Here is a 24,847-nt window from a genome sequence, read left to right as displayed (position 1 = left end):
TTTTAATGGAACGTCACATAGCCTATAGCCATCGCGCCATCAATACGCTTCTAACAATACCTCATACATCAAAATCTATCAAGCCGTTTAGGCTACAGGAGGGAACAAAGAAACAGACAACATACATATATACATACATACAATTAAAAAACCTCCTCCTTCGGCAGTCGGGTAAAAAGGAGTAAGACAGGGGGTCATTCTGAACTTTTGCTCTACGAGTTTTGGAAATTAACCAAAAAAAACCTTTTTCATAGAAACTTTGTTGGACATGTGACTTTTTACCATGGAAAACGAATATTTTTTTTCGCGAATTTGCAAATCTCGTAGAACAAAAGTTGTTCAGAATGACCCCTTGAGTCATCCCCTTTTGGCTTAGTATAGCCCTTTTGCGACACTATGTATTTACTTTGCTTTGTCGTCGGGGTTCAGTTGGCTGGAGGATGCCCGAAACTTATTATCTACACTTTAATACTTTTAGTTACCTTTCTACAAGTAAATACCACATTTGTTTGAGAAAGCTAATCGGGTTCCGAGTATAGAGTAAAGTGGCACCCCTATTAATTTCTACTCTTTCCTGGTGCCTACCAGTGTAAGTAAGAATTATACTTACTTACCCTGAAATCACCCAAAATGTACTTGAACATAATTGTCAATAAAGTTGGCGAGTAAAAGTTTATCGACCCACTGTGCAAACTTACATGTGTGCGTGTCACTGCGTGTGCTGTGTGAAGAGCATTGAAAACCCAAAATTGGCGCGGCACGTCACCCTGTACGGGCCCTTAAAGGTTTTAAAATGACTGTTCATAAAAAATAATATAAATTCTGAAAGAAAATAATTTAAATTTTTGATTGAAATAAATGAATAGGTAATAATTAATCTTTGTTTTATTCCCAAAACCAACTTTTACTAGGTGTCAGTGGTAAAACCTAGCATTTACCAAATTCTAATGATAAAAGCCCGAAAAAAATGACCCATTTTCACAAATCCTTACATTTACCAACTCATGTTGGTAAATCCTAAGATTTACTGGTAAATCCTAGGATTTACCGTTGTTCGGGCTTTTACAGTAACATGTATATCATTTACCCGTAAAATAAAATCCTTAACTTTTACATATAATTTTAACGGGACAGATGTGCAGAGATGCAGTCTTATTCGTGACTTGGGGGTTCATTTAGATGCTAAGATGTCTATGTCAGACCACGTTACTTATATTACTCAAAAAGCATACCGCTCTTTAGGGTTCACATTACGTGCTTGTGCCCATTTCAAAAATATTTCATCCCTTAAAACGGTGTATTGCTCTTACGTGCGCAGCATTTTAGAATATGCGAGCCCTGTATGGTCACCTGACTACCAATGTTACAAAGATCAGATTGAACGTGTTCAAAAGAAATTTGTCAACCATCTGAATTATCGTTTCCGGAACTCTCCGGGCTCTTATGAGAGTGGTTGTCGTGAATATGGCTTGATGAACTTAGAGGACAGACGCACCGTGCTCGACATGTGTCTCCTGTATGACATCCTGCGCGGCCGCGTGGACTGCCCCGGGCTGCTGGCGCGGGTGTCGCTGTGCGCGCCGCGTCGCCGCACTCGCGTCACGCCCCTGCTGCATGCGTCCTACCGCTCTACTAACTATGCCGCCAATGCCACGCTGGTCCGCATTGCACGCACTTACAATAAGAAATATAAAGATATTGACCTATTTATACATAACAAAGCAGTATTCAAACATCACATCACCAATCTCACGAGCATGTCTTAGCGTTTTGTTATGTTACTAAAGTTACAGTATTTGGTTTGTTGCTGCAGTCATGGCGTTATTGTCTTTTAATTTGTTTTTAAAAGTAGTCACTTATATATTATTGTATGTGCAAATGTATAGTTCACCTTAGATATTATTTTTCATGGTTTTTCCGCTGACTTCATGCTTTTACAGTTTATTTTATCAATCAGTCTCTTGATAATGTATGTATTTTTAATATGTTATGCTTTTATTGATATGATATAATTTTGTATATATTCTTAGTATATGTATATATATGTGTGTATATAGTATTTATGTATATAGTATTTATATATGTATATTCGTTATTTTTAGTTAAGTTTCTATTATATATTTACATCCATATCTATTTTTTATATATATTTATAATTTCCTACCTACAAAATAAGTTATTGCTTGCTTTTTATTATTGCTCTTTGATCAGTAGATTTTAAGTACTTTTTAAGTAAAATGTGCACCTTTACATCTTAATGTATTCCAGGGAAACCTATAATTAGCCTTATCATAAGTAATATGTTATGTTAAGTAAACAATGTAAAACGCTGTTGGTTTTCTAAATAAAATAAAATAAAAATAAAAAAATAAAATACTTACAGTGCCACAAACTTATCTGTTCCGGTGACAGCTCACATAAATGTCTAATACTTATTTCTTAATTCCATATGATTTTAAGTTTGCTCGTATTGTTAATTCACGCTTGCGGTGTTAATAAAACACATCTAATCCTTTACAACATACAATTCATAAGTAAAGTAATGAGATATGGATCAATCTAGTTGGCTCTCACCGGAACAGATAAGTTTGTCGCACTGTAAAAGGTTTGGATTTGTCAGCTGTCATAGGGCTCATGCCTCATGCTGCTACATTTAACAAAGTGTAGGCTCAGCTTATTGTGACCAAATTCTTAACAATAAATGATTTTGATTTGATTTAGCATGCCTGTCCACCAGTGAGGAGCGAGTTAGCGGAGCGGTGTGCGAGGCAAATCGCACAGTCCAATGAGCGGAGTTTTTATGCAATCTCATTGGTAAAGGAGAATAGCCAAATCTCTATTTCGCCATGACCCGCCAGAGCAGCCATTGATGAAACATAAATACTGCATGATGTGTAGCCCATGACGCCATGACTACAGTATATCCTGATGTAAACTTTACTATTATGAGCCATGGGAGAACGAAGATATAGTGCTGAAAGATCAAGTCTTTGTACTGTACTATGTTTTCCTCGAGCTAAGTATCGTTTTTAAAACAGGTTTAGAGTTTTTTTTTTTTTTAATTCCCTCATATAGTACACCTGTATCAGTGAATAAAAATAGGTTTGGTTAGTGGCTGCAAAGCGGCTCAGATTTGGCCATTCTCTTCCGCTCCGCTCTGTCGCTCCGTGGCTCCGACTGGTGGTGACGACGGCATGTGGCGGCAGCGGGGGCCGCGGCTGTTCGTGGTGATGGAGGCGGCGGGCGGCGGCGAGCTGAGCGCGCTGGTGCTGCGCGCGCCGGGCCGCGGGCTGCGGGAGCCCCGCGCGCGCGCGCTGGCGGCGCAGCTCGTGTCCGCCGTGCGACACATGCACGCGCAAGGAGTCGTGCACCGGTCAGTACAGCCTTTATGCCCTGCTAGAGTCGAGCCGGCGGCGGCCTAATAGAGGCGCGACTTAGGGGCCGTCCATTAATCACGTGAGGTAGTTTTCCGCATTTTTTAAGAGTGCATGTGAGGTTAGGAATTCTGAAAATAATGTTTCGTGATGTTTTCCTTACCGACTCCCCCTCTTTGATCCTCACGTGATGATTATATTGGACAGCCCCCTATGTTTTCTATATGTATACGAGCCTATTTGGACGCTCACTGAAGAAGTCAAGGCCGACAGAGCGAGGCATTCGGCACACTTGACAGAAATTACGTTGCGAATCTTTCGTTTAATTATTGGTTGTAGTAGTTAGGTAGTTGTACCTATCTTTAATAAGTTAATAACATCATTATTTTACTTTTTAGGGATTTAAAAATGGAGAACATAATGCTGGACACATCTAAACAGTACATCAAGATTGTAGGTGAGTCATTATTGTTATCGTAGTAGTGAAGGAATTAATTAGGTACATAGAATTAAGGAAATTCGAGAAAAGTATGGCTTCTGCATAGAAACTTTGTTGGTCATGTGACTCGGAAAAGCTAATGAATACTTATTTTTTTAGCGAATTTCCAAAATTTACCTTACCGGTTAGTATCCCACGCATCCTGTAATAAGTATGTATTGATGTCGATTCTGAAGGCAGAAATTCAAATTTTAGAGCTGTAAAAACCTTCATTTCTTTAATTAAAATTCGACTACATGAGCGATACCCGTAAATTTCTTTTTTTGCAATCCAAATGTAAGTAAGTACCTATAGTTTGACATCGAGAAAATTATAATATCCGCCCTCAGAATAGCTACCATTATACATAGACTGTCAACTGTATTGTTCTTTACCTATTTTGTATGTTTCTATGTGTATGCAATAAATTCTTGGTCTTGGGTGTTGATATTTATATTTAATATGTATCGATCTATGTATTTGTGTACATGTCCGATACCCATAACACAGGCTCTGCCCAGCTTGGGGTCGAATGGCCGTGTGTGAGATGTTCCCACATATTTATTTATTTATAAATGATGTTCCAGACTTCGGTCTGTCGGCGGTGTGGAGCGGCGGCGGGCTGGCGACCCACTGCGGCTCGCTGGAATACGCCGCGCCGGAGCTGTTCCAAGATGGCCGCCGCTACGGGCCCGAGGTGGACCTGTGGAGCATGTGCGTACGCGCCGCCCGGGCACTGCGCGAGAGACGGCCGGAATCCGCAACCGTTCGCCCACCGACGCCCAGCAGTAACCAGTTCGCCATTGGACGGTGGGTCGACCGGACGTATCATATCTTTCCATTTCCCCGACAGGATCTTTCACCTCAGTTTTAAATCTGTCGGAAAAACGTCCATAGGTGAAAGATCCTGTCGGGGAAACGGAAAAATATGAGACGTCCTGTCGACCCACCGTCCAATGGCGAACTGGCCGTCGGCGAACGATTGCGCATTCGACGAGGCGCGGACACAGCACACATAAACGTGAACGGATCGTCTCCATATCGCCTTTCTCCCGAACTTGTCCCGAGGCGGTCCGTTAGTGAAAGTTGCAGTAGGGACGAGTTTGATACAAAGAATACTGAACGGCTCAAGTTGATCCGGTCACGACACGATCCCGATCCGTTGATACGTGTGCTGTGACATTAAAACCAAAAAACCAAAATGCAGTATAAAATAGATTTACCCTATTTTGATTCCAAAAAAGTCAAGTGTCTGTCTGTTTCGTCGGAACCTTATTACCTACTCAACATGTGTTATGTTATTATTTTTGTATTTAAGCCAATTCATTGCTTATTCCTTACGTTTGGTCCGGCAGTGGCGTGATAGTGTACGGCATGGTGACGGGCCGGCTGCCGTTCAGCGGCGGCGGCGGCGGGGGCCGGGACGGGGGGTCGCGCCCGCGCCTGCGCGCCGCCATCGCGCAGGGGTTCGGGCGCGCGCACCGCGCCGCTCTCGCGCACGTCTCGGACGGTCAGTTGCACACACACACACACATTATACGCTATACGCTTTACTTTGTATAGACCGTTTCACCGGATAATTGATCTTTCAAAACCCTTATTACATTGGACTAAGGCCCTGTTCCACAATGTCTAGTTAGTGGCTACCTGTAAGATAAAATACATGCTGTCACTGTCACAAAAATAATAACAGAGAGTGACAGCATGTATTTTATCTTACAGGTAGCCACTAACTAGACATTGTGAAACAGGGGCTTAGGGTGGATTTTTTTGTTTAAGGGCAGATTTTTCAATGGTCAGATAAGGGCTATCTGAGGAATAATTGTGATGTTGTCGCATCTGAATGTTTGTATTTGACAGTGACAGCAACAAATTTATTCCTCAGATAACGTTTATCTGACCATTGAAAAATGAGCCCTAAGTCATGTTATTCGATGAAACGCTCTATATACTATACGCTATACTTTGTACAATATAGCATGAGCCCTATGACAGCTGTCAAATCCGTACATTTTATTTGCCATACCTATGTTCGCTTTCAAGGGAAAACCAACTTTATTGTAAGGATCTGCCAATCAAACGTCATAGGGCATATGCTATAATTATAGTTTCCAAGGTATGAAAATCAAAAATCTATTTAGTCCCTATTTTAGAGAATTAAAAATAGTAGACACGTATTTTTCCTTTCTTAATTAAACCGTTTTACACTAACAAAGTACAGTTCCCCAAAATTGATAATGCACATAGAAATCTTCGTCATTGTTCGGCAACGGTCGTATTCCCGAGCGTTAGAAAACTATTATGTATTTAGAGTGGTTAAGTGCATTTTCTTCACGAAATTTTAGTAGAATTATGTAATTGGTGCTAAAAGAGATAATTGATTTATCAGTAACGAAATTTGATTCGATTGATCGAATTCATAATATTCCATAATATTAAAATTTACTTCGAAAATGTTACAGTAGGTACTTTTCAAGTGTCTTACTGAAGCTGATGTAAAGATGGATGAAAGAAGGTTTGAATAACACAAGGTTTATATTATAAGGAGAAATGGATTTCAAACACAGGTTTATATAAAAAAACCGGCTAAGTGCGAGTCGGGCTCGCGCACAAAGGGTTCCGTAGCAGCAAATATAACAATAACTTAACCAAAATTACAGTTAAATCAACCTATCTCAAAAACTATAAGAGATACTTTGATCAAACCAAAAATCGTTGAAAGAGTTAATTAGCATGCATCACCTCTATTTTTTTTAGAATTTTATACCCCGTAGTTATAAAAATAGAGGGGGGGGGGACATACTTTTTACGACTTTGAGAGCTGATATCTCAAAAACCGTTCACTTTAAGAAAAATGTTTTTTAGAAAACTTTATATCATTTTAAAAGACCTTTCCATTGATACCCCACACGGGTATGTACATCGAAAAAAAAAATTTCATCCCTCAGTTACATGTATGGGGGGCCCCACCCCCAATTCTTTTTTTTACTATTTAGTGTCATATTTTTGTAGCGGTTCATACAACACATATTCCCATCAAATTTCATCACTGTAGTACTTATAGTTTCCGAGTAAATCGGCTGTGACAGACGGACAGACGGACAGACGGACAGACGGACATGACGAAACTATAAGGGTTCCGTTTTTGCCATTTTGGCTACGGAACCCTAAAAAATTGAAATCTCAGTTCAGAAGTATTTACAGCACTGATTATTTCACATTAATAAAAATGTTTACATTAAAATCTCAGTTCTAAAGTATTTACAGCGCTGATCATTCACAATAATATTACAATTACAAACTTGGTCTTTTGGGTGTAGCTTTATTGGCAAAGTGAAGTCTATCAATGTGACGCACATTTTATTCTTAAATGTGCCTCATAATATGGCATCGTCAAAAATAATTAAAGTTGAAATTAAATTCACATTTGAAAAAAATAACAAGAACGATGTGTAATTGCAGCTCTTTATAATTCCACAAAAGTAATATTGATCTTGACCTTGAGACCCTTGACTGATCGGTGACAGCCACCGACCGCCCAAATTGTTTTCGATTATGTGTCACATGATATTGACTACTATTTCTTTCGAACAAGGATCAAAATGCAAGTGCTTTGTTTAAGGCACTGATTCGGGTGTTTCCGGGAATACGACAGTTTGCGAAGATTTGCATGCGCATTATTAAGATGGGAGAACTGTACACGCACTAATGTTTAGTGGTGGGGGCTAGTGACACCCTATTCTGTTTGAAGGTCAATATTGAAACTTATTCTAACTTTGTTATTTTTCACTAACTTATAATAAAAAAAAATTAAATGTTTTTAACTATTAAAAAGCGAACCAAAATTTTATTTTAGGATACAGGCCTATTATATAATAGGTCGTATGTTGATTCTGAAGGCACAAAATTTCATGTTAGCAATGTCTAACTATGGTCAAGCTATACATTTTGCCAGGGGAGCCAGTAGTTACCTAAATAATAAATATCAGTTTAAAGAAATACGGTTAAAAACTTTATTTTAAACTAACAGTTCACTTAATTATAATAATAAAAATAACAACTCATGTCTCGCACTGATTTCGTAGCCTTTAAACTTGATTGGTTTTACCTTTTAATAGTATCACGAGTCTCTATCCAGGTACCTGAAAACGAAATATTCAGTATGTTATTGATGAAAAATATACCTAATTATTTTAGTTCTCAAAAAAAGGGTTATATTTGATAATTAAAACTAGATACATAGATTAGTAATGGTAGGTTGTTATGCGGTTGTGTTTATGTACATCACTCAACGATATTTTAGTACGAACATAGATGGAGTGTCAGTGCAAAAGAAACGTCTCGACAAACACCCCACTTCTACCACTCCACTGATCTCTTATTTTGAAGAACCTTGTTCGGTTAGAAGAGTATATTCATTGGTACAGCAACGGTTGTCATTAGCTTCTTAAAACCAACAAAATGCGGACAGTTTATTTGCTTTGTTTTTGTATATGATACTATAATCTAGTTGATCTATCGTTAATCTAAGCATGTACTGAATGAATCCTCTGTGTGCGGCGTGTCAGCCCGCGCTGACTGCTCGCTCTGTGTGCGTGTCGGCCCGCGCTGACTGCTGGCTCTGCGTGTCGGCCCGCGCTGACTGCTGGCTCTGTGTGTCGGCCCGCGCTGACCTCCGCTTGCTTGCAGCGTGCCAGTCGCTGGTGGAGGGGCTGCTGCAGCCGCGGGTGGAGCTGCGGCTGGGCGCGGGCGCGGCGGGGCGGCACGCGTGGCTGCGGCGGCCCGGGCTGGTGCTCCGCGCGCACCCGCTGCCGCCGCTGCCGCCGCCCGCGCAGGACGAGGTGGGCTTTCGTCAATCATTTTTCTACCCCGAACCGAAAAGGGTTAAGTTTAACGTCTGTGTGTCGAAAGCGGCTGAACTGAATTGTTTGTTTTTTTAGCGTTATTGTTAATGTTACTCCGAGTCACCCCCTTTCGGCAGATTTTCCCGCTAGTTTCCATTTTAATGTTAAAACATGTACTAAGCAGTCGCGTGAGATCCTACTGATCGCATGGCCTCAGGTAGCTCGCTATCTGTTGATTCAGTATACCTATACCTACCTAAAGCAAAATATGAACAATCATTCTCACGCCAAATCAATTCAGCGGAAAATGTAGAGCTAGCTCCCAATTACAGATCTACAAACAGATATCGGAGTTGGTGGGGAGCAGCGCGGCGGAGGTGGCGGCGGCGTGGCGCGCGGACCCGTACGGGCCCACGGGCGGGATGGTGAACCTGGCAGCCCGCGCCCGCCAGCTGGCCGTCGCGCCCGAGCTGTGGGCGCCCACGCTGCACGAGCCGCGCCCGCCCTCGCCGCCCGCCTACCAGCCCCGCCCCCCGGCCAATGGCAGCGCGCGACCGCTCAAGTCGACTCCGCCGAGGACTGCAGTCTTGCAGTCTCTGACTACGAAGCCGATGACGTCACTGGGCGACCGCGGGGCCGGGGAGGGGGCGGGGCGCCGCGCGGGGGGCCTCGCCTCCACCGCCGTGCCCACTCGAGGTAACGCCAAGAAGACATTAGCTTTTAGGTTTTATATGTAGCCTCATTCATGTATTGTGTTCTGAGCTATGATGCCCACCGATAACGGAAGCTTTTTAACTTGTTAATTTTAGTTTACTATATTACCATATTGTAAAAAACAAAGAAATAGATTAAGTCATGTATTATACTTCATAGCATGTTAGTGGCAAATACAAGAGCTGGACTATGCTAGTCGCAATATGAGAGGGCAGTCGAAAGTGGCATCTGACGGATGTGGCCTAAATAGCCCTAGGATGTACCTATACGTCACTCGGAAAAGTATAATCTGTTTTTCATGTACTTATTTGTGATTTAACCGTCATTGTAATGTACGGTCAGCTGCATAAGTTGTTATACACTTCTGTACCTTGTCAAACTGACAAACCGTCAATGCTTCAATGTATGGATAGGCGGTTTGTTAGATTGACAAGGTTCAAAAGTGCATAGCTACTTATGCAGCAGACTGTACATGTACCTATAAGGTATCATCCAACGTTTACCGCGTGTGTTTAGAACGGTTAACCGTGTATGTAGGTTTCGATGGTAAAGCCATGAATGTGTTGTTTTCCTAGGAGCACTGCAAGCGAGCGTCATCGCGGCGGCAGCGCGGGCGCAGACCGGGCTTCCCATCAGGCGAACGTCAGTGGGGTGAGTCAACACCTATACCTAATGAGAATCTTAGGCCCGATTTCCACCAAAGCGGAGAGGGGAGATGTCTCATTTTTCTTAGCTTGATCCATTGCCACCAAAGCTAAGCGGAGAGATGTGGAAATAACAAAATCTGATTGGTTATTCAAAACACATCTCCTCTCGTCTCCTCTCCTCTCCGCTAACCCGCCCCGAAATATGAACCATCAGGAAAAGCCATGCTCGAAAACGTGTGTTTTTATTGAAAACAGCTTCAAACAGTTCTAAGCTTTAAGGTTGGCCAGCCTATTCGCTGATTAAACACCTAGGTATTTAATAATGTATTCCGCTTTCGGCTTGGCGATTGGCTTAATTGTAGCTTACATGTCAAATATTTATGTAAGGAGACCTCTGAAAGTCGCCATTAGGTGTACATACACAGATATATCTGTGTGTAAAAGTGCTTATTCTGAAAAACTTATCTCTTGAAAATTCGAACTAACAAACTCTGCTTTGGTTGCTTCATTTAACATTAAGCTTCTTCTAAAACTTAATTTACAGAAACATTGCAAGTCCCCACTCGTCCACGAACAGCCACTGCAGGAGTGAAAAGGCCATGCCAGTAAGTTGACGAGTTACCGTTAAATCATCTTCAATAATAAACCAGGTTTAAAGCATGTTAGACACGTTAATGACAGCGATAAACATCTGTTTTTCGTTTTTACGTAAACATAGAGATACGTGACGTCGTGTATTGAGATAATAAGAGAAATCTGTTCCGCGCAAATGTAAATAAAATATATAGGTAGATTTCACAGATGTCATAGGGCTCACGCTATATTTTACAAAAAAACCGGCCAAGTGCGAGTCGGGCTCGCGCACAAAGGGTTCCGTAGCAGCAAATCAAAATTACAGTTAAATCAACCTATCTCAAAAACTATAAGAGATACTTTGATCAAACCAAAAATCGTTGAAAGAGTTAATTAGCATGCATCACCTCTATTTTTTTTAGAATTTTATACCCCGTAGTTATAAAAATAGAGGGGGGGGGACATACTTTTTACGACTTTGAGAGCTGATATCTCAAAAACCGTTCACTTTAAGAAAAATGTTTTTTAGAAAACTTTATATCATTTTAAAAGACCTTTCCATTGATACCCCACACGGGTATGTACATCGAAAAAAAAAATTTCATCCCTCAGTTACATGTATGGGGGGCCCCACCCCCAATTCTTTTTTTTACTATTTAGTGTCATATTTTTGTAGCGGTTCATACAACACATATTCCCATCAAATTTCATCACTGTAGTACTTATAGTTTCCGAGTAAATCGGCTGTGACAGACGGACAGACGGACAGACGGACAGACGGACATGACGAAACTATAAGGGTTCCGTTTTTGCCATTTTGGCTACGGAACCCTAATATAGGCGCATTGTACGGTCAGCGGCATAAGTAGCTATACCTACACTTTTGTACCTTGTCAAACTGACGAACCGTCAATGTTTCAATGAATTGATATGCGGTTTCAGATTGACAAGGTACAAAAATGTATACCTAGCTACTTATGCAGCTGACTGTATATAGCTGACACCTATTGTTGTTATTGCAGGTGGGTTGGTATTCGACCAGAGGCGGCTCGACTAGGGATCCGCCGCTGCTGCAGAGGATCCGAAGAACGGCGCCCATGAAGTAGACCACGATCCAGGCCTCCCCAGACGTTGGCCACTACCCAAGGAGGCTCCCACACTGGGCAGATGTTTATCTACTTAGACATAGAATCGAATTTTTGATTGCAAGCTTCTCGAGCGATCAAGGACCTACAATAAGCCAGTAAGGAAGTCATAACTTATGTTATATTTCCTGACGAATGCTGATCAACTTTTTTTTGACGCAGAAAGTCAATGCCAGAATTCTCTAGAGTGGCTTGCACCTACCTTTAAAACGGGATATATTGCTCACCAACGTCCGGTTAACCGTGGAAGCGCTTGTCAAGTCACATGTTTGTTCCACAATGTCGATTATACACGGCAAGCATTGGATTCGTATATGTCTTACTGCCAGTTTTAAAAACTCTATCTATTTTGACAGAATGCTACTATTTATGTGTCAAAGTCGTATGATAGTAACTGCCAGCTATCGATAGATAGAGTATTGAAACTGGCAGTTAATATACTTAGCTACATTTGCTATAGTGACTAGAATGGACCACCCTGTACTACGACGGTAATAAATTACTAACTAATGCGTGTTCCACCAATCACAGAGCTGTATTTACGCCGAATCGGGATCAGTGACGTTTATCTACGTCGATAATAGATGCGTGCAGCGGGGACAGCTTTGCTCTATTGCATATTGTCTTGTATATCGATGTATTTGTCACTTATAAAATATTACGCCGGCTCCATACGTTGGCCCCAACGCAGGTCCCAACGCTACTCGTCCAACGTATGGATCTAGAAAATTGCATTGGCCCCAACGTTGGGGCGAGCGTTGGTAGTTGGCCGTCTTGTGTCGGTTTTATCAAAGGAATCTGCGCCAACGCTGGCGGTCACGCCCATACGTTGGCGCTTTGCTCAGTGCTCTTGCAACATGCAACGAGTGCGGACGTCAAGCGAGAATGGATTTCTCATCCACAAAATCATCACCTATATGGAAAAATTAAAAAGTTACAGATTTTATTGAACTTAACAACAAGCACATCCAATAATATGAGATGAAACTCGAAAGGAACATAAAAATCAAAATGTATTAGCTGATGCATGGCGCAGCATTCAACAGAAGATGGGCATGATCTTCTCAATTGAAGATTCAAAAAAGCGGGAATCATTAATGAGCACATATTTATCGCCTCAGAGCAGTTAAGATTTCTGTATCGGACATCTTTACGTTGGCCCTGCCGGGACACAACTAGTTTATTAGCCAACGTATGTACGCCTCACCCAATTTGCAGTCCAACGTTGGTACGAGCGTTGGGGCCAACGTATGGAGCCGGCCTAATACTGTACTGAAGGGCTAGTACAGGGCGCATTTAAGACGTGACAAGAGTTTTGCATCGCGCTCACTCACATCGCGCTGCCTCAAGAGCGAGCGCGACGGAGAACTCTTATCACGTCTTAATAGCGCCCTGTGCTACAGGGCCAGTTTGTTGTAAAGGTGGTCTTGTAAAACGAAAGAGTGACTCAGATCAGATCATCATTCTGAACAAATTTGTTCTACGACTTTTGAAAATTAGTAAATAACACAGCTTATGGAGAAGCAAAAAATAAATGACAATTTTTCCAAATTCGTACTATAAAACTTGTCCAGAATGAGCCTTTGAGTCTCGCCAATTTGGCTTACCACGTTTGCAAATAGCCTATAGTATTTCCTTATGTCAATATCCTTTAGAGCTGATTGTGATAATGATCAGTTAGCCATAAGTTAGTCAGTATTATAAGTGTGGGGGGGAGATTATATTCTAGTCCTAGTAATTGAGGGCAACTACCAAATATATTATTATTATTATTATAAACGGATATTGAACAAAAGAGTTTTTAAATGAGCGACTGATCACGAATCGCTATTTATAGTTTTAATTTTTTTATAAAATATTTGTGTTACCTGAATTGTAAATTTAAGTGAATAAAAATGCCGTTTGGTATGCTTTGTACGCAATCTTTTTGTTGTTTCGTAACGTTTATTTTGCAGAGTTCATAATATGCAGAAAGAAACTTTCAGACAGCTTATAAAAACTAAATCATTGCTGGGGTTTAAATAGCTTCTATTTAGGGAAGATTTTTAAATAGTCAGATAAATGTTTTTTTTTTTACAAAAACCCCTTGCGGGGTAGGCAGAGGTGCATTGCTGCACCCACTTTTCGCCAGTGTGTTATGTTAGTCCCAATATAAAGTCATGTCAGATAAATGTTATCTGAAGAATAAAGTTGTTGCTGTCACTGTCTAATATAAACATTCAGATGCGACACCATCATTATTACCCAGATATCTTTTATCTGGCTATTGAAAACACACGAGCGTAATTTTGTGAGTTGTGCGCGGAAGAAAAGTGTGCGTGGGAAAGAGGGGAGCGAGTAACTTCCCCGCCCCCCGGACGAATGGTCATCTAATTTGTATGAGCGCATTATGAGAGCGCCATCTTTGATTATTATTATTTTTCTTTATGAGCTGTCAGATCAGTCTGCGTGAACTACGGCCTTATAATAATTCAAAAGTAATCAAAACAATAGAAATAATACTACGAAATGAGGTCTTTTCAGGACGACATTTGTAGAGAAAAAAAGAGATTCTCTTAGGTCCGATAGAGGGCGTAGCTAAGCTGCTAGCGAATATAGTCTTGTCAATTGACATTCGGTAAGAAAAGAAGAAGTTTATTAACAACCTATAAACAAACAAATTTGTCAGGTCACGGATACCCTCACGCTATCTGTCGGAGCCTTAAAAACGACATTCGTGACCTCCACGTGTCCTTGAAAAGACCTAATTGGAACCGAATTTACAATATTGGACGCGCGCAGACTTATCCGGCACTCTATAACCTTGTTTCACGTGGAAAGACATCTGATACAAACAAAAACTACCCTTATTCGAATGTAATAAGGGTTCTGAGATGTCTTTCCCCGTGAAACAAGGTATAGTTAGTAAAGTGACGTACCGTCAATGTTTGGGCATGTGCGCGGGGTTGGCGATGGCGGCCATCTTGAGGTAGGCGGTGTGGCGCGCGGCGGGGGCGGGGGCGGCGGGGGGCGCGGGGGACGCCGCCAGCACCGCCACGCACTTCCACTGCTGCGCGTATTGCACTGGAGAGGGGGGAAAGGGGGGTCAGTACGGGGGATGTTCTTAGACAGAGTTAATCGGTTATTTGACAGTTAAGGACGCCCCTATTCAAAAACTTTCTGTTCGATTTTAGGTATTGAGTCGTACTACTACATACGCGGCGCAAGCACACAGTGACGCTCGCAAAAACAGACTGAACTGGTAGTGCCGTCCGAAGCACGGAAGCGTCCAGAAAAGAACCACTTGAAATCGGCCACCCATCCAATGGCTGACCGTGCCATGTGTAGCTTAACGTAACTGATCTACCGTAGTTGATCGTAACTGATCACTGAGGCCCGCTCAACTACGGACGCTTCTACAAAATTTACATTAATGTTCAAATAAAATTTTGTACTTACTTACATCTTTCAACAATAATACCTATTGATAACAAAAGAATCAAAAATGCTTTTTTCAACTATGATAAGTGTGAGTATCCTAAAGATTTTGCCGCCTATATCGTGCCAAGACTCGGTTGTCAGACTTTAGCCTCCTGACCCCTGGATATACATATACCATGTATATCCTGCTATTCATATATTTTAAAATAATTTAGCAATTGAATTGTTTTGTCACTATCTGGCAAAGAACAAATTGTTTAGCAGGGATAGTTAATAAGTTACTGTATAGAACTTTTAATATAGGTATTTTTAAAGTTGAAATGAAATGAAATGAAATGAAATGAAATGAAAACATTTATTTGCCTATTTGGTTTAGAAATGGGTTCCTGGCTCCCAAACTAGGATACCCTGTGCTATGGGTAGCCAGGCATCCTTCGTATACTCAGATGACGACAACAAGTAGTTAGGAACTATTTAAAATTTATAATTTACGTACATAATAAGTAAATATTTTAGAAAAAAAAAAAAAATTCTGTAGGTAGTTAGCAAGTAATCGAATACTTACATATAGTTAGTAGTATAGTTATAATAGGACTAGTTAACTGATTGCTATAAAAGTTTATAGCAATCAGTTAACTAGTAGGTTTTACAAATTATATTTATAGTGAGTTACAAATTATATTTATAGTGAGTTTATTATTACATATATTTTCGATATCCTACTCATAGCTCGCCAGAAGGGCTAGTACGGGGCGCATTTAAGACGTGAGAAGAGTTTTGCATCGCGCTCACTCACATCGCGCAGTTTCACGAGCGAGCGCGACGGAGAACTTTTGTCACGTCTTACTGCCAGATTCTATAACTCTATCTATCCATTACTGGTAGTTACTTTCATACGATTTTGACATTATCAAAAGTAACAATCTGTCAAAATCGTATGAGAGCCCTCGCACATTACGGCCACCAGTCGCCGCCACTAAACGCGACCACCAGTAGTTCGGCTAGACCACTACACGCCGCCACCAGTGGCAGCCACTAGTGGCCGCATCAAGCCACCAGTGGCTGCCACTTGCGTCAGACACTAGCTGCAAGTATCTCGACAGAGGTAGACGTGTGTTGCCCAAGAATGGACGCACTCTTGATTTCGCTATTGTTGCTTATTATTCTAAAACGTAGAAAACGGCGCCGAATTCAGAACCATCGACGACCAATTCATCGGCGTCACTGGGTACATCCAATTCTGACATCACGCAATAAAAATGGACAGCACAAATTGCTGTTCGAAGAGTTAAAATGTTATCCAGATAAGTTCTTCAAGTATTTTAGAATGAGCGTGAACTCATTCAATGAATTACTTAGCGTTTTGCACGATGACCTCAAACATCAAGATACACGCATGAGAAAAAGCATCTCTCCAACAGAAAGGCTGGCTATAACTTTAAGGTAAGTATCATTCATTCGTATCATTTTGCTTCTATTAGTTTGCGACTCACGTGGATTCTAGAACGTAAAACAAACAATTAAAAAAGCCAAATTGAAATAGAAATTATTTATTAATGAGAATTGAAAAATCGCAAACTAAATCAAGTTACATATCGCAGATATACAGTTTTTATAACAAATACACATTTACTTTTACATAGTCAGTTGTCAAAAAGATGTTCATTTATATCATCTGACAAAACAGAATTCATAGTATTATCAGATGCAGATGGCGAGGTAACGGAAAAGTCATGCTCAAAATTTGATTGATATCCCATAGAAGGTGGACGCGAAGCCGATTGATATCCCAAAGCAGATGGACGCGGAGTCGGTTGATAACCCGAAGTAGATGGTTGCATAGTATGGTATGAGCGTGGTTCCTGAAATGATGATGTGAAATATCCATGTTGTTGATTCTGTGATGTTCGCATATACTGTTTATATTTTTTTAGTACCATCAATACATCGGTTTGAGCATCCAATTTAAATTCATTGGGTATTTGTTTAAAGTGCGGGACCAAGGACAAAGCAAAGTTATGGTCAGCGTCTTCTTCATGCTTGTTAGAATGACGAGATTGTAATTGTTCTGAAATACTAACAAGTATATCAGTTTCTGCTTGAATGTCTTCATTATTTGTCTTGTTCTTTTTTGGCCTTTTTCTCTCAGTCGCATCGTGTACCTCGTTCGGTAATGGGCTGGGATCACGTCGTGTGTCAGCCAAGTTTTTTAAAAAAGATAGTTGTTGATAATATATATACGGCTTGCGACTCGATGATGCAGATCCACTTTTAACGCTCATTTGTTTAGAGTGTTCTCTTTTGAAGCAGTCACGAAGGCTTTTCCATTTTCGCTGCAACTGGGATGCTGAAACATAAAAATAACATAATCAAAGGTTTCTAATCTGTTCTTTTTGTTGCAGGTACCTTGCTACTGGTTGTTCATTTGGTGATTTTGAATTAGTATATCGATGTGGTGCGTCAACTGCGAGATTGATTGTAAAAGAAACATGTAAATTGATCTATGCATCACTTCAAGATATCTGCGTACCACAACCAACTGAAGAGATGTGGAGTAAAATAGCTAAGGGGTTTGAAGAATATGCTAACTTTCCAAATTGCTGTGGTGCAATTGATGGAAAACATATAAGGATTATTAAGCCTCAAGATAGCGGATCCTTATATTATAATTATAAACACTATTTTTCCATCGTACTTCTAGCTATCTGTGACGTGAATTATAAGTTCACATTTATTGATGTCGGCTCTTATGGGAAAGCTTCAGATTCGACTATCTACAAAGAATCGAAATTATTCAAAAAATTGGAAGACCAATCCCTGAATTTACCTGCACCAAAAGCAATTTCTAGTAGTTCTGGTCCTGTAAACTACTGTTTTGTTGGTGATGAAGCTTTTGGTCTTGCAGAACACATGTTGAGACCTTATTCAGGAAAACACTTGAATATTGAAAAAAGAATTTTCAACTATAGGCTTTCTCGAGCCAGGCGTCATATCGAGTGTGCCTTTGGGATATTAGTGAATAAGTGGAGAATACTACATCGACCATTGAATGTGTCAATAGATTTCGCCGAAGACATCGTGAAGGCCTGTTGTATACTACACAACTTTGTTCGTCAGAGAGATGGATTTAATTTCCATCATACATTGACTGTACCAGGACTTCACGATATCGATAACGCCCACGTGCAATCTCGTCGTTCATTAAACACCAGAGATATATTGAAAGATTATTTTATTAGCAACGAGGGAGCTGTACCTTGGCAAAATAATAAAATATAATAAATATATAATAATAATGTAAAATAAAATTGTCCAAAAACTTACCTGCTTTGTTTTTTTCCGCTACATTTTTTTCACTAAAATTTGGAATAAATTTTAGGCACAATTCCTCCCAAGCTTCAGTTTTCTTACCCCTGTCGCTATACAAATCTGACTTTAAATCCCAAATAGCGGGTCGCTCTTCGACATCGGAAATAAAAGCGTCTACATCAAAATGAGGAATCGGATCCGTGGACATCATGCACGTGCATTCAGTACGCAGCTTACAACAAGACTAGACCCGGGAGACGGGATTGGGGAGCGGCGCGCAGGGGTGGGAAGAAGCCGGTGCAACGAGTCGAACGACAAAACGCAGCCACAAGTAGCGAGCGCGCTCGACTCTCGCAGCTTGTGGCTCGGACGCGGCCACTCAAGCGCTCAGTGTGCGCCGATTCTATATAAAATGTATGAAGAAACGCGTCCGCAGGTTGTGGCGGCCACTAGTGGCTGAAGCGTGGCCGCCACTAAGTGGCCAGTGTGCGGGGGCTCTGAAAGTAACTACCAGTAATGGATAGATAGAGTTATAGAAACTGGCAGTTAATAGCGCCCCGTGCTACAGGGGCAGGCGGCAGGAGGCTATGACACACACTCACTCTGCCACAGGCGCACGCCACGCCGGCGCCCCGTGCTACAGGGGCAGGCGGCAGGAGGCTATGACACACACTCACTCTGCCACAGGCGCCCCGTGCTACAGGGGCAGGCGGCAGGAGGCTATGACACACACTCACTCTGCCACAGGCGCCCCGTGCTACAGGGGCAGGCGGCAGGAGGCTATGACACACACTCACTCTGCCACAGGCGCACGCCACGCCGGCGCCCCGTGCTACAGGGGCAGGCGGCAGGAGGCTATGACACACACTCACTCTGCCACAGGCGCCCCGTGCTACAGGGGCAGGCGGCAGGAGGCTATGACACACACTCACTCTGCCACAGGCGCCCCGTGCTACAGGGGCAGGTGGCAGGAGGCTATGCGGACACACTCACTCTGCCACAGGCGCACGGCGTCGTCGGCGGCGCCCCGTGCTACAGGGGCAGGTGGCTGGAGGCTATGCGGACACCCCTCAGGCACATAATGTTGTATTTTCAGAATGTTGAATTCACAAAAAGTTGCAATTCCATAATGTTGGATTCCAAAATGTTGGATTTACAAAATGTTGAACATTCACACACTCACTCTGCCACAGGCGCACGGCGTCGTCGGCGGCGCTGGCGAGCAGCGAGCCGGCGGCGCCCCACGCCACGCGCCACGCCGGCGCCCCGTGCTACAGGGGCAGGTGGCGGGAGGCTACACGGACACACACTCACTCTGCCACAGGCGCACGGCGTCGTCGGCGGCGCTGGCGAGCAGCGAGCCGGCGGCGCCCCACGCCACGCGCCACGCCGGCGCCCCGTGCTACAGGGGCAGGTGGCGGGAGGCTACACGGACACACACTCACTCTGCCACAGGCGCACGGCGTCGTCGGCGGCGCCCCGTGCTACAGGGGCAGGTGGCAGGAGGCTATGAGACACACTCACTCTGCCACAGGCGCACGGCGTCGTCGGCGGCGCCCCGTGCTACAGGGGCAGGTGGCAGGAGGCTATGAGACACACTCACTCTGCCACAGGCGCACGGCGTCGTCGGCGGCGCCCCGTGCTACAGGGGCAGGTGGCAGGAGGCTATGAGACACACTCACTCTGCCACAGGCGCACGGCGTCGTCGGCGGCGCCCCGTGCTACAGGGGCAGGTGGCAGGAGGCTATGAGACACACTCACTCTGCCACGCGCCACGCCGGCGCCCCGTGCTACAGGGGCAGGCGGCAGGAGGCTATGACACACACTCACTCTGCCACAGGCGCACGGCGTCGTCGGCGGCGCTGGCGAGCAGCGAGCCGGCGGCGCCCCACGCCACGCGCCACGCCGGCGCCGCGTGCTCGGGGAACGAGCCCACCACCGTCGAGCGGAACCGCGCCGCGCCGCGCTCGCCCGAACACTCGCTGCCGGAATACAAAGAAAATTCATATATAGGTACTCACGGGCAGCGATTTGCGTTTATGAGTAATTTAATCATTTTGTGATTTTCTCAAGCTGCGTACAGACCGGGCCAACGAACGCCAACGGTTATCCCAACGATATTTATCATACATAATACAGGGCAGATTGCAGCAACGAAGGTCAACGAAAAACGTTCGTTTGCGTTCGTTGGGCCGGTCTGTACGCGGCTTCACTGGTACTGTTTCGAGTGTATTTCTAGCACACACAGAAACAACACATAAAATAAAAGGTTAAAAAAGTAATAACAATAAATGAGAAATTAGCATGAATGTTGCATCTCGGTGCCGAAATAGGACCTAGCTCAGCTTGATGCTATGGCCGATATACTACACCACACCATAGCGCTGGTTTTCAGCTAGAACCCCCAAATAGAATATCATTTTATTGGACGTAAAATTTTACATTTATTTTTCTATTGCCATTATATTACTCTACCTGCAGGGGCATATTACTCTCCCACAAATAAAAAATCATTTATTCATTTGCCAAAAAGTTTGACAGTAATCTAAGCTTGTTTTAAGTACACACGCACCTGTGTCAGAAGAGGTCACTCTTTCTTAACTAAGTTAACCAATTTTTACATAGCTGCAATCATGATTACATTATTGTATACTGCATTAATTCTTACTTGGCACAAAAGGTAAACAAACTTTGTGTGTCTTTTGTGCCAAGTAAGAATGAATGCAGTATAACTTTACTGGACTAAACTTAAACTGATTGTAATGACTAGCTGAAGCGGGTTAATTATCGACGTCGATAAACTCGTTTAATGCGTATTAACTAATATCGAACGAATCGCGATATAGTGACATTTATCTTCGTCGATAACGAACCCGTGTAGAGCTCTGATTAGCAAGCATAAAAGTTTACAAGCGTTTCCCCTTAAACAAAGAAATCGCATTAAGAACGCAATCCTCCGGCAGAACAAAATAAAGCAAAATCTATTTAAAAAAATAAAACACGACTCACGTGAGGGGTTCGATCTTGATGATCTTGACGTCCTTGGTGGCCACGGCCAGCAGGTGGAACGAGCGGCCCAGGTTGGGCGCGAACGCTATGTCGTTCACCGGCTCCTGGGATACCAACAACATTCACTTTTAGGGCCACTTGCAGAAACATATTAAATCTAGATTTAGTGTTAGACCCTTAGGGTGACTTGCACAATCATGTTAAATCTAGATTTAGTGTTGAATCTCGATTTAAGAAACGTCAATCCACATAAAATTTGACACTAAATCGAGATTTGACATTAAACCTAGATTTAAATGTTTGTGCAAGTGGCCCTTAATCTAGATTTAATATGTTTCTGCAAGTGGCCCTTAGACTAGCTTTTGCCAGCAAAAATTCGGGCTAAAGGAAGAGTATTTTTGTATATTTGATGATAAGTAACATTGTCAATCAATCCCCATTTCCACCCTTATGGGGGTGGAATCATCAAAATCGCCGATATTTAATATTTTTCAATCTTCAGCCTAAACCATAACTTCAAGATTAGATTAGATCATTTATTTGCATAATACATGGTATGCATTGGTGTTTTCTTAAATTAACAGACCTCATGTTTAGCCAATACAGATAGCATGCAAATTATTAATTAGAACGGAGTAATATACACAGGCATAGTAACTACAACAGAATTGTGTAGTTCTGTCCAGAAACTCTTCGAGGCTACAAAAGTTATTTTCTTTTAGCCATTGTTCAAAACTGAAGGAGTTTCATACAAACTTTAATCCCAATTGAGTACAATATCCGACCTGCACTTCGAGCAGCTCGAGGGTGCGGGTCCAGCGCCGCGCGTTCTCCGTGTACTCGAAGATGACCACCTTCCCCGCGCCCTCGCCCCCCGCGCCCCCCGTGCCCCCCGCCCCTGCCCCCGCCGCCGCCGCCGGCTCGTCGCTGCCCATGGCTAGCATGGGCGGGTTCACTCTGACGGAAAGGGAATCGTTTAATTCAAAGCCAATGATTTCAAAAGAAAAGATGCGACGGAAGAATGTTTTGCCTAAAGAAAATGTCACCTGCGCGCTGGCCCTAATTCTAACAAATTATGACAGATATATGAGATTTTAGGACCAGCACAAGGGTGCAATTTTTTAGAGTGGTGGTGCCTGTCCTCACGCGAGTAATATTATAAGTCAATGTTTAAAGCACAACTTCAACGGCGAGCTCACTCTGACAGAAAGGCGTATCGTTTCATTCAAAGCAGTCTTTAAAACTAGGTATAATTATCACTTCACTACGTAGTATAAGGCAAAATCGCCACCGCTACTGAATCTCTACTACGTCTGTCGGATGGATTTAGATGTGGTTTTTTATAAATACGGAAGTAATGTAGAGTAATGAAGATTTTTATGTAGGTACTTCTGAAAATCATTTTAGGGTGATTTACAGCTCGCGAGAACAGCTAGCTGCAGATGAAAGAATAAATAACGATAAAATCTCAATACTTACCTAGATAATGAGGGGTTCCATGAGAGACAGCTTATTGAGACTTTGGTGGGTATTTCATGTTGCAGCGTCCACTGCGCCAGGTTCATCACATCTGGGGCTTCGTAAATTCTGAAACAAATACACTTTATATAACAGTCAGCATACAGGATGGAAAGATCGGCCACTGGAGGAAAAGTACCTCTTGCGTCCCGAATTCGCAATATCGCGCGCGAAAGCAATAGCTTTCCATTGTGTCTGATTTCACGGATTTCAGATAAAATCTCAAGTTAGCAAAAAATTTACTTACTGAAAAATTTACTGAGTTTTTACTATAAAAACTAAAGTTTTATAATTATAAGAGCTTTTTAATAATTAAAACTTTAGCCTTTAGCTTTTTTTATTCAATAAATTTAACACTTTAAACTTACGCCCCTCTATTAACATAGCTGTACCTGATGATGCCGTCAGCGGAGCACGTGACCAGCAGCAGCCCGAGGTGCTTGGGGCCGAACTTGACGTCGGTGACGGAAGTGCGCGAGTCCACCAGGTTGGACCGCTTCACCCACTGCCGCAGCCCCCGCTCTGTGCCCGTCACTGTTGTGTCCCCTGAAATTCATCATGTTACATGATTTAGTAGTGATAAAGTGTGATTTTTTTTTAAATGAAAAATTTTAGTTACTACTACTAGTCATGTTTTGTATGGCACTTGTACTGTGCATGACTAGCACAGTAAACTCTGCCAATATCATGTGTTGAAATAGGAAACAGTAGAGCAAATTAAAATGTATGATGGTATTTATGACTCTACATTCAAAATAATTCTACAGCTGAATAAATAATCATAGTTTTTGTAATCTATTAAATTTTTACTGTACACCCCATTTGCTATGCTAAATGAGAATCTAAGACAATACATCACAGCTTAGCAAATGATTTGATTAAGACTTGGATAATGGGTAAATCAATTATTATTTTTTTTACTAAATGTATACTACTTCTCCTCTTCTTTTTTTACTAAAAGTATACTCCTACTCCCTTTACTTCTTTCATAACAGGGTTAAAGGCACTGGCTCAGACACACTCTAAATGTGTTTTCTTTTGTTACATTGAAGGTAATACTTAGTTATAGTACCCACCAATTTCCTCCCAGATAGCAGCAGTACGGTCAAATGAGCATGTAGCTATAACCTGACCAAATTCAGGATGAGCCCAAGTGACCTTCCACACGGAGCCGTGGTGGGCTTTCCAACTGGATGACACCTGCCACCCGTCGTTGTCATCTATATCCCATATCTGTAAGTAACATAAATTGACACCACCATGTTTATTTGTATGTTTTTGAAAAATTTAAAGGCTGCAAAGTGATAAAGGAATTACTTTACTGCAGTGTTCCCAGCAAAGCAAGAACGTACCAAAACCCAGTAGTGTAATTATCATTTTTATTTCTTACTTTAGACCAGGGTCACATACTTAATTTTGTTAAAAAGCCTCTTGCAAAAAATATATAAATTTAAGGTTATATTTTGTAGTCTCTTTCGCATAGCATGGGCCCATGGAACCTGAAATCTTAAGGCGCTAGCGGAGCAACACACAGGATCTAGGTATAAAAAGGCTCTCCTACCTTCACGTACTGGTCACTAGAACATGTTGCCATTCTTTCACCATAAAAATCAAAGCAAATATCGTGAATTAAATCCTTGTGGTCAGCCTGTATTGATAACGCCTCGAACATTTTTGAAGTATTTACTTCACTCATTGCGGAAAATTGAAAATAATAGACTTATTAAAGCTTTTCAGAACAAAATAAACAGCACAAGCACATAAAATAAACACACACACCGGTAGGCAAGCCAATGGTGACAGTGACGTTTATAAG

General features: G+C 42.2%; 3 protein-coding genes and 1 long non-coding RNA gene across 4 annotated transcripts in view; 2 read left to right on the top strand and 2 right to left on the bottom strand.

The window, feature by feature from the left end:
- LOC105397650 (serine/threonine-protein kinase NIM1) overlaps positions 1-12,417 on the top strand; it is an 18,447-nt gene extending 6,030 nt beyond the window's left edge. The window contains exons 3-11 of the mRNA XM_038106037.2: positions 3,207-3,373; positions 3,773-3,831; positions 4,440-4,566; positions 5,208-5,362; positions 8,542-8,693; positions 9,029-9,392; positions 9,986-10,061; positions 10,602-10,662; positions 11,653-12,417. Of these exons, the coding sequence (XP_037961965.2) occupies positions 3,207-3,373; positions 3,773-3,831; positions 4,440-4,566; positions 5,208-5,362; positions 8,542-8,693; positions 9,029-9,392; positions 9,986-10,061; positions 10,602-10,662; positions 11,653-11,736 (1,245 nt within the window). The 3' untranslated portion in view covers positions 11,737-12,417. The remainder of the gene's footprint in view (positions 1-3,206; positions 3,374-3,772; positions 3,832-4,439; positions 4,567-5,207; positions 5,363-8,541; positions 8,694-9,028; positions 9,393-9,985; positions 10,062-10,601; positions 10,663-11,652) is intronic.
- On the bottom strand, positions 7,852-24,847 carry LOC105390086 (nucleoporin SEH1-B). Its single transcript, XM_048627571.1, has 9 exons — positions 24,593-24,847; positions 24,108-24,264; positions 23,424-23,577; positions 22,993-23,100; positions 22,299-22,470; positions 21,514-21,617; positions 20,335-20,486; positions 14,694-14,838; positions 7,852-7,994 (listed from the first exon to the last, which is right to left on the bottom strand). Exons 1-8 carry the CDS (start codon positions 24,725-24,727, stop codon positions 14,696-14,698), a joined length of 1,125 nt encoding a protein of 374 aa, XP_048483528.1. The 5' UTR covers positions 24,728-24,847; the 3' UTR covers positions 7,852-7,994; positions 14,694-14,695.
- Positions 16,132-18,518, top strand: LOC119693628 (protein ALP1-like). The gene is made up of 2 exons (XM_048627570.1): positions 16,132-16,638; positions 17,598-18,518. Exons 1-2 carry the CDS (start codon positions 16,322-16,324, stop codon positions 18,472-18,474), a joined length of 1,194 nt encoding a protein of 397 aa, XP_048483527.1. The 5' UTR covers positions 16,132-16,321; the 3' UTR covers positions 18,475-18,518.
- Positions 16,730-18,796, bottom strand: LOC125489942. The gene is made up of 2 exons (XR_007267349.1): positions 18,520-18,796; positions 16,730-17,542 (listed from the first exon to the last, which is right to left on the bottom strand). It is a non-coding gene; the product is annotated as an uncharacterized LOC125489942 (long non-coding RNA).

The sequence above is a fragment of the Plutella xylostella genome, chromosome 19 (genome assembly GCF_932276165.1).
Source record: "Plutella xylostella chromosome 19, ilPluXylo3.1, whole genome shotgun sequence".
Taxonomy (NCBI): Eukaryota; Metazoa; Arthropoda; class Insecta; order Lepidoptera; family Plutellidae; genus Plutella; species Plutella xylostella.
This window is presented reverse-complemented; position numbering and strand designations above follow the sequence as displayed.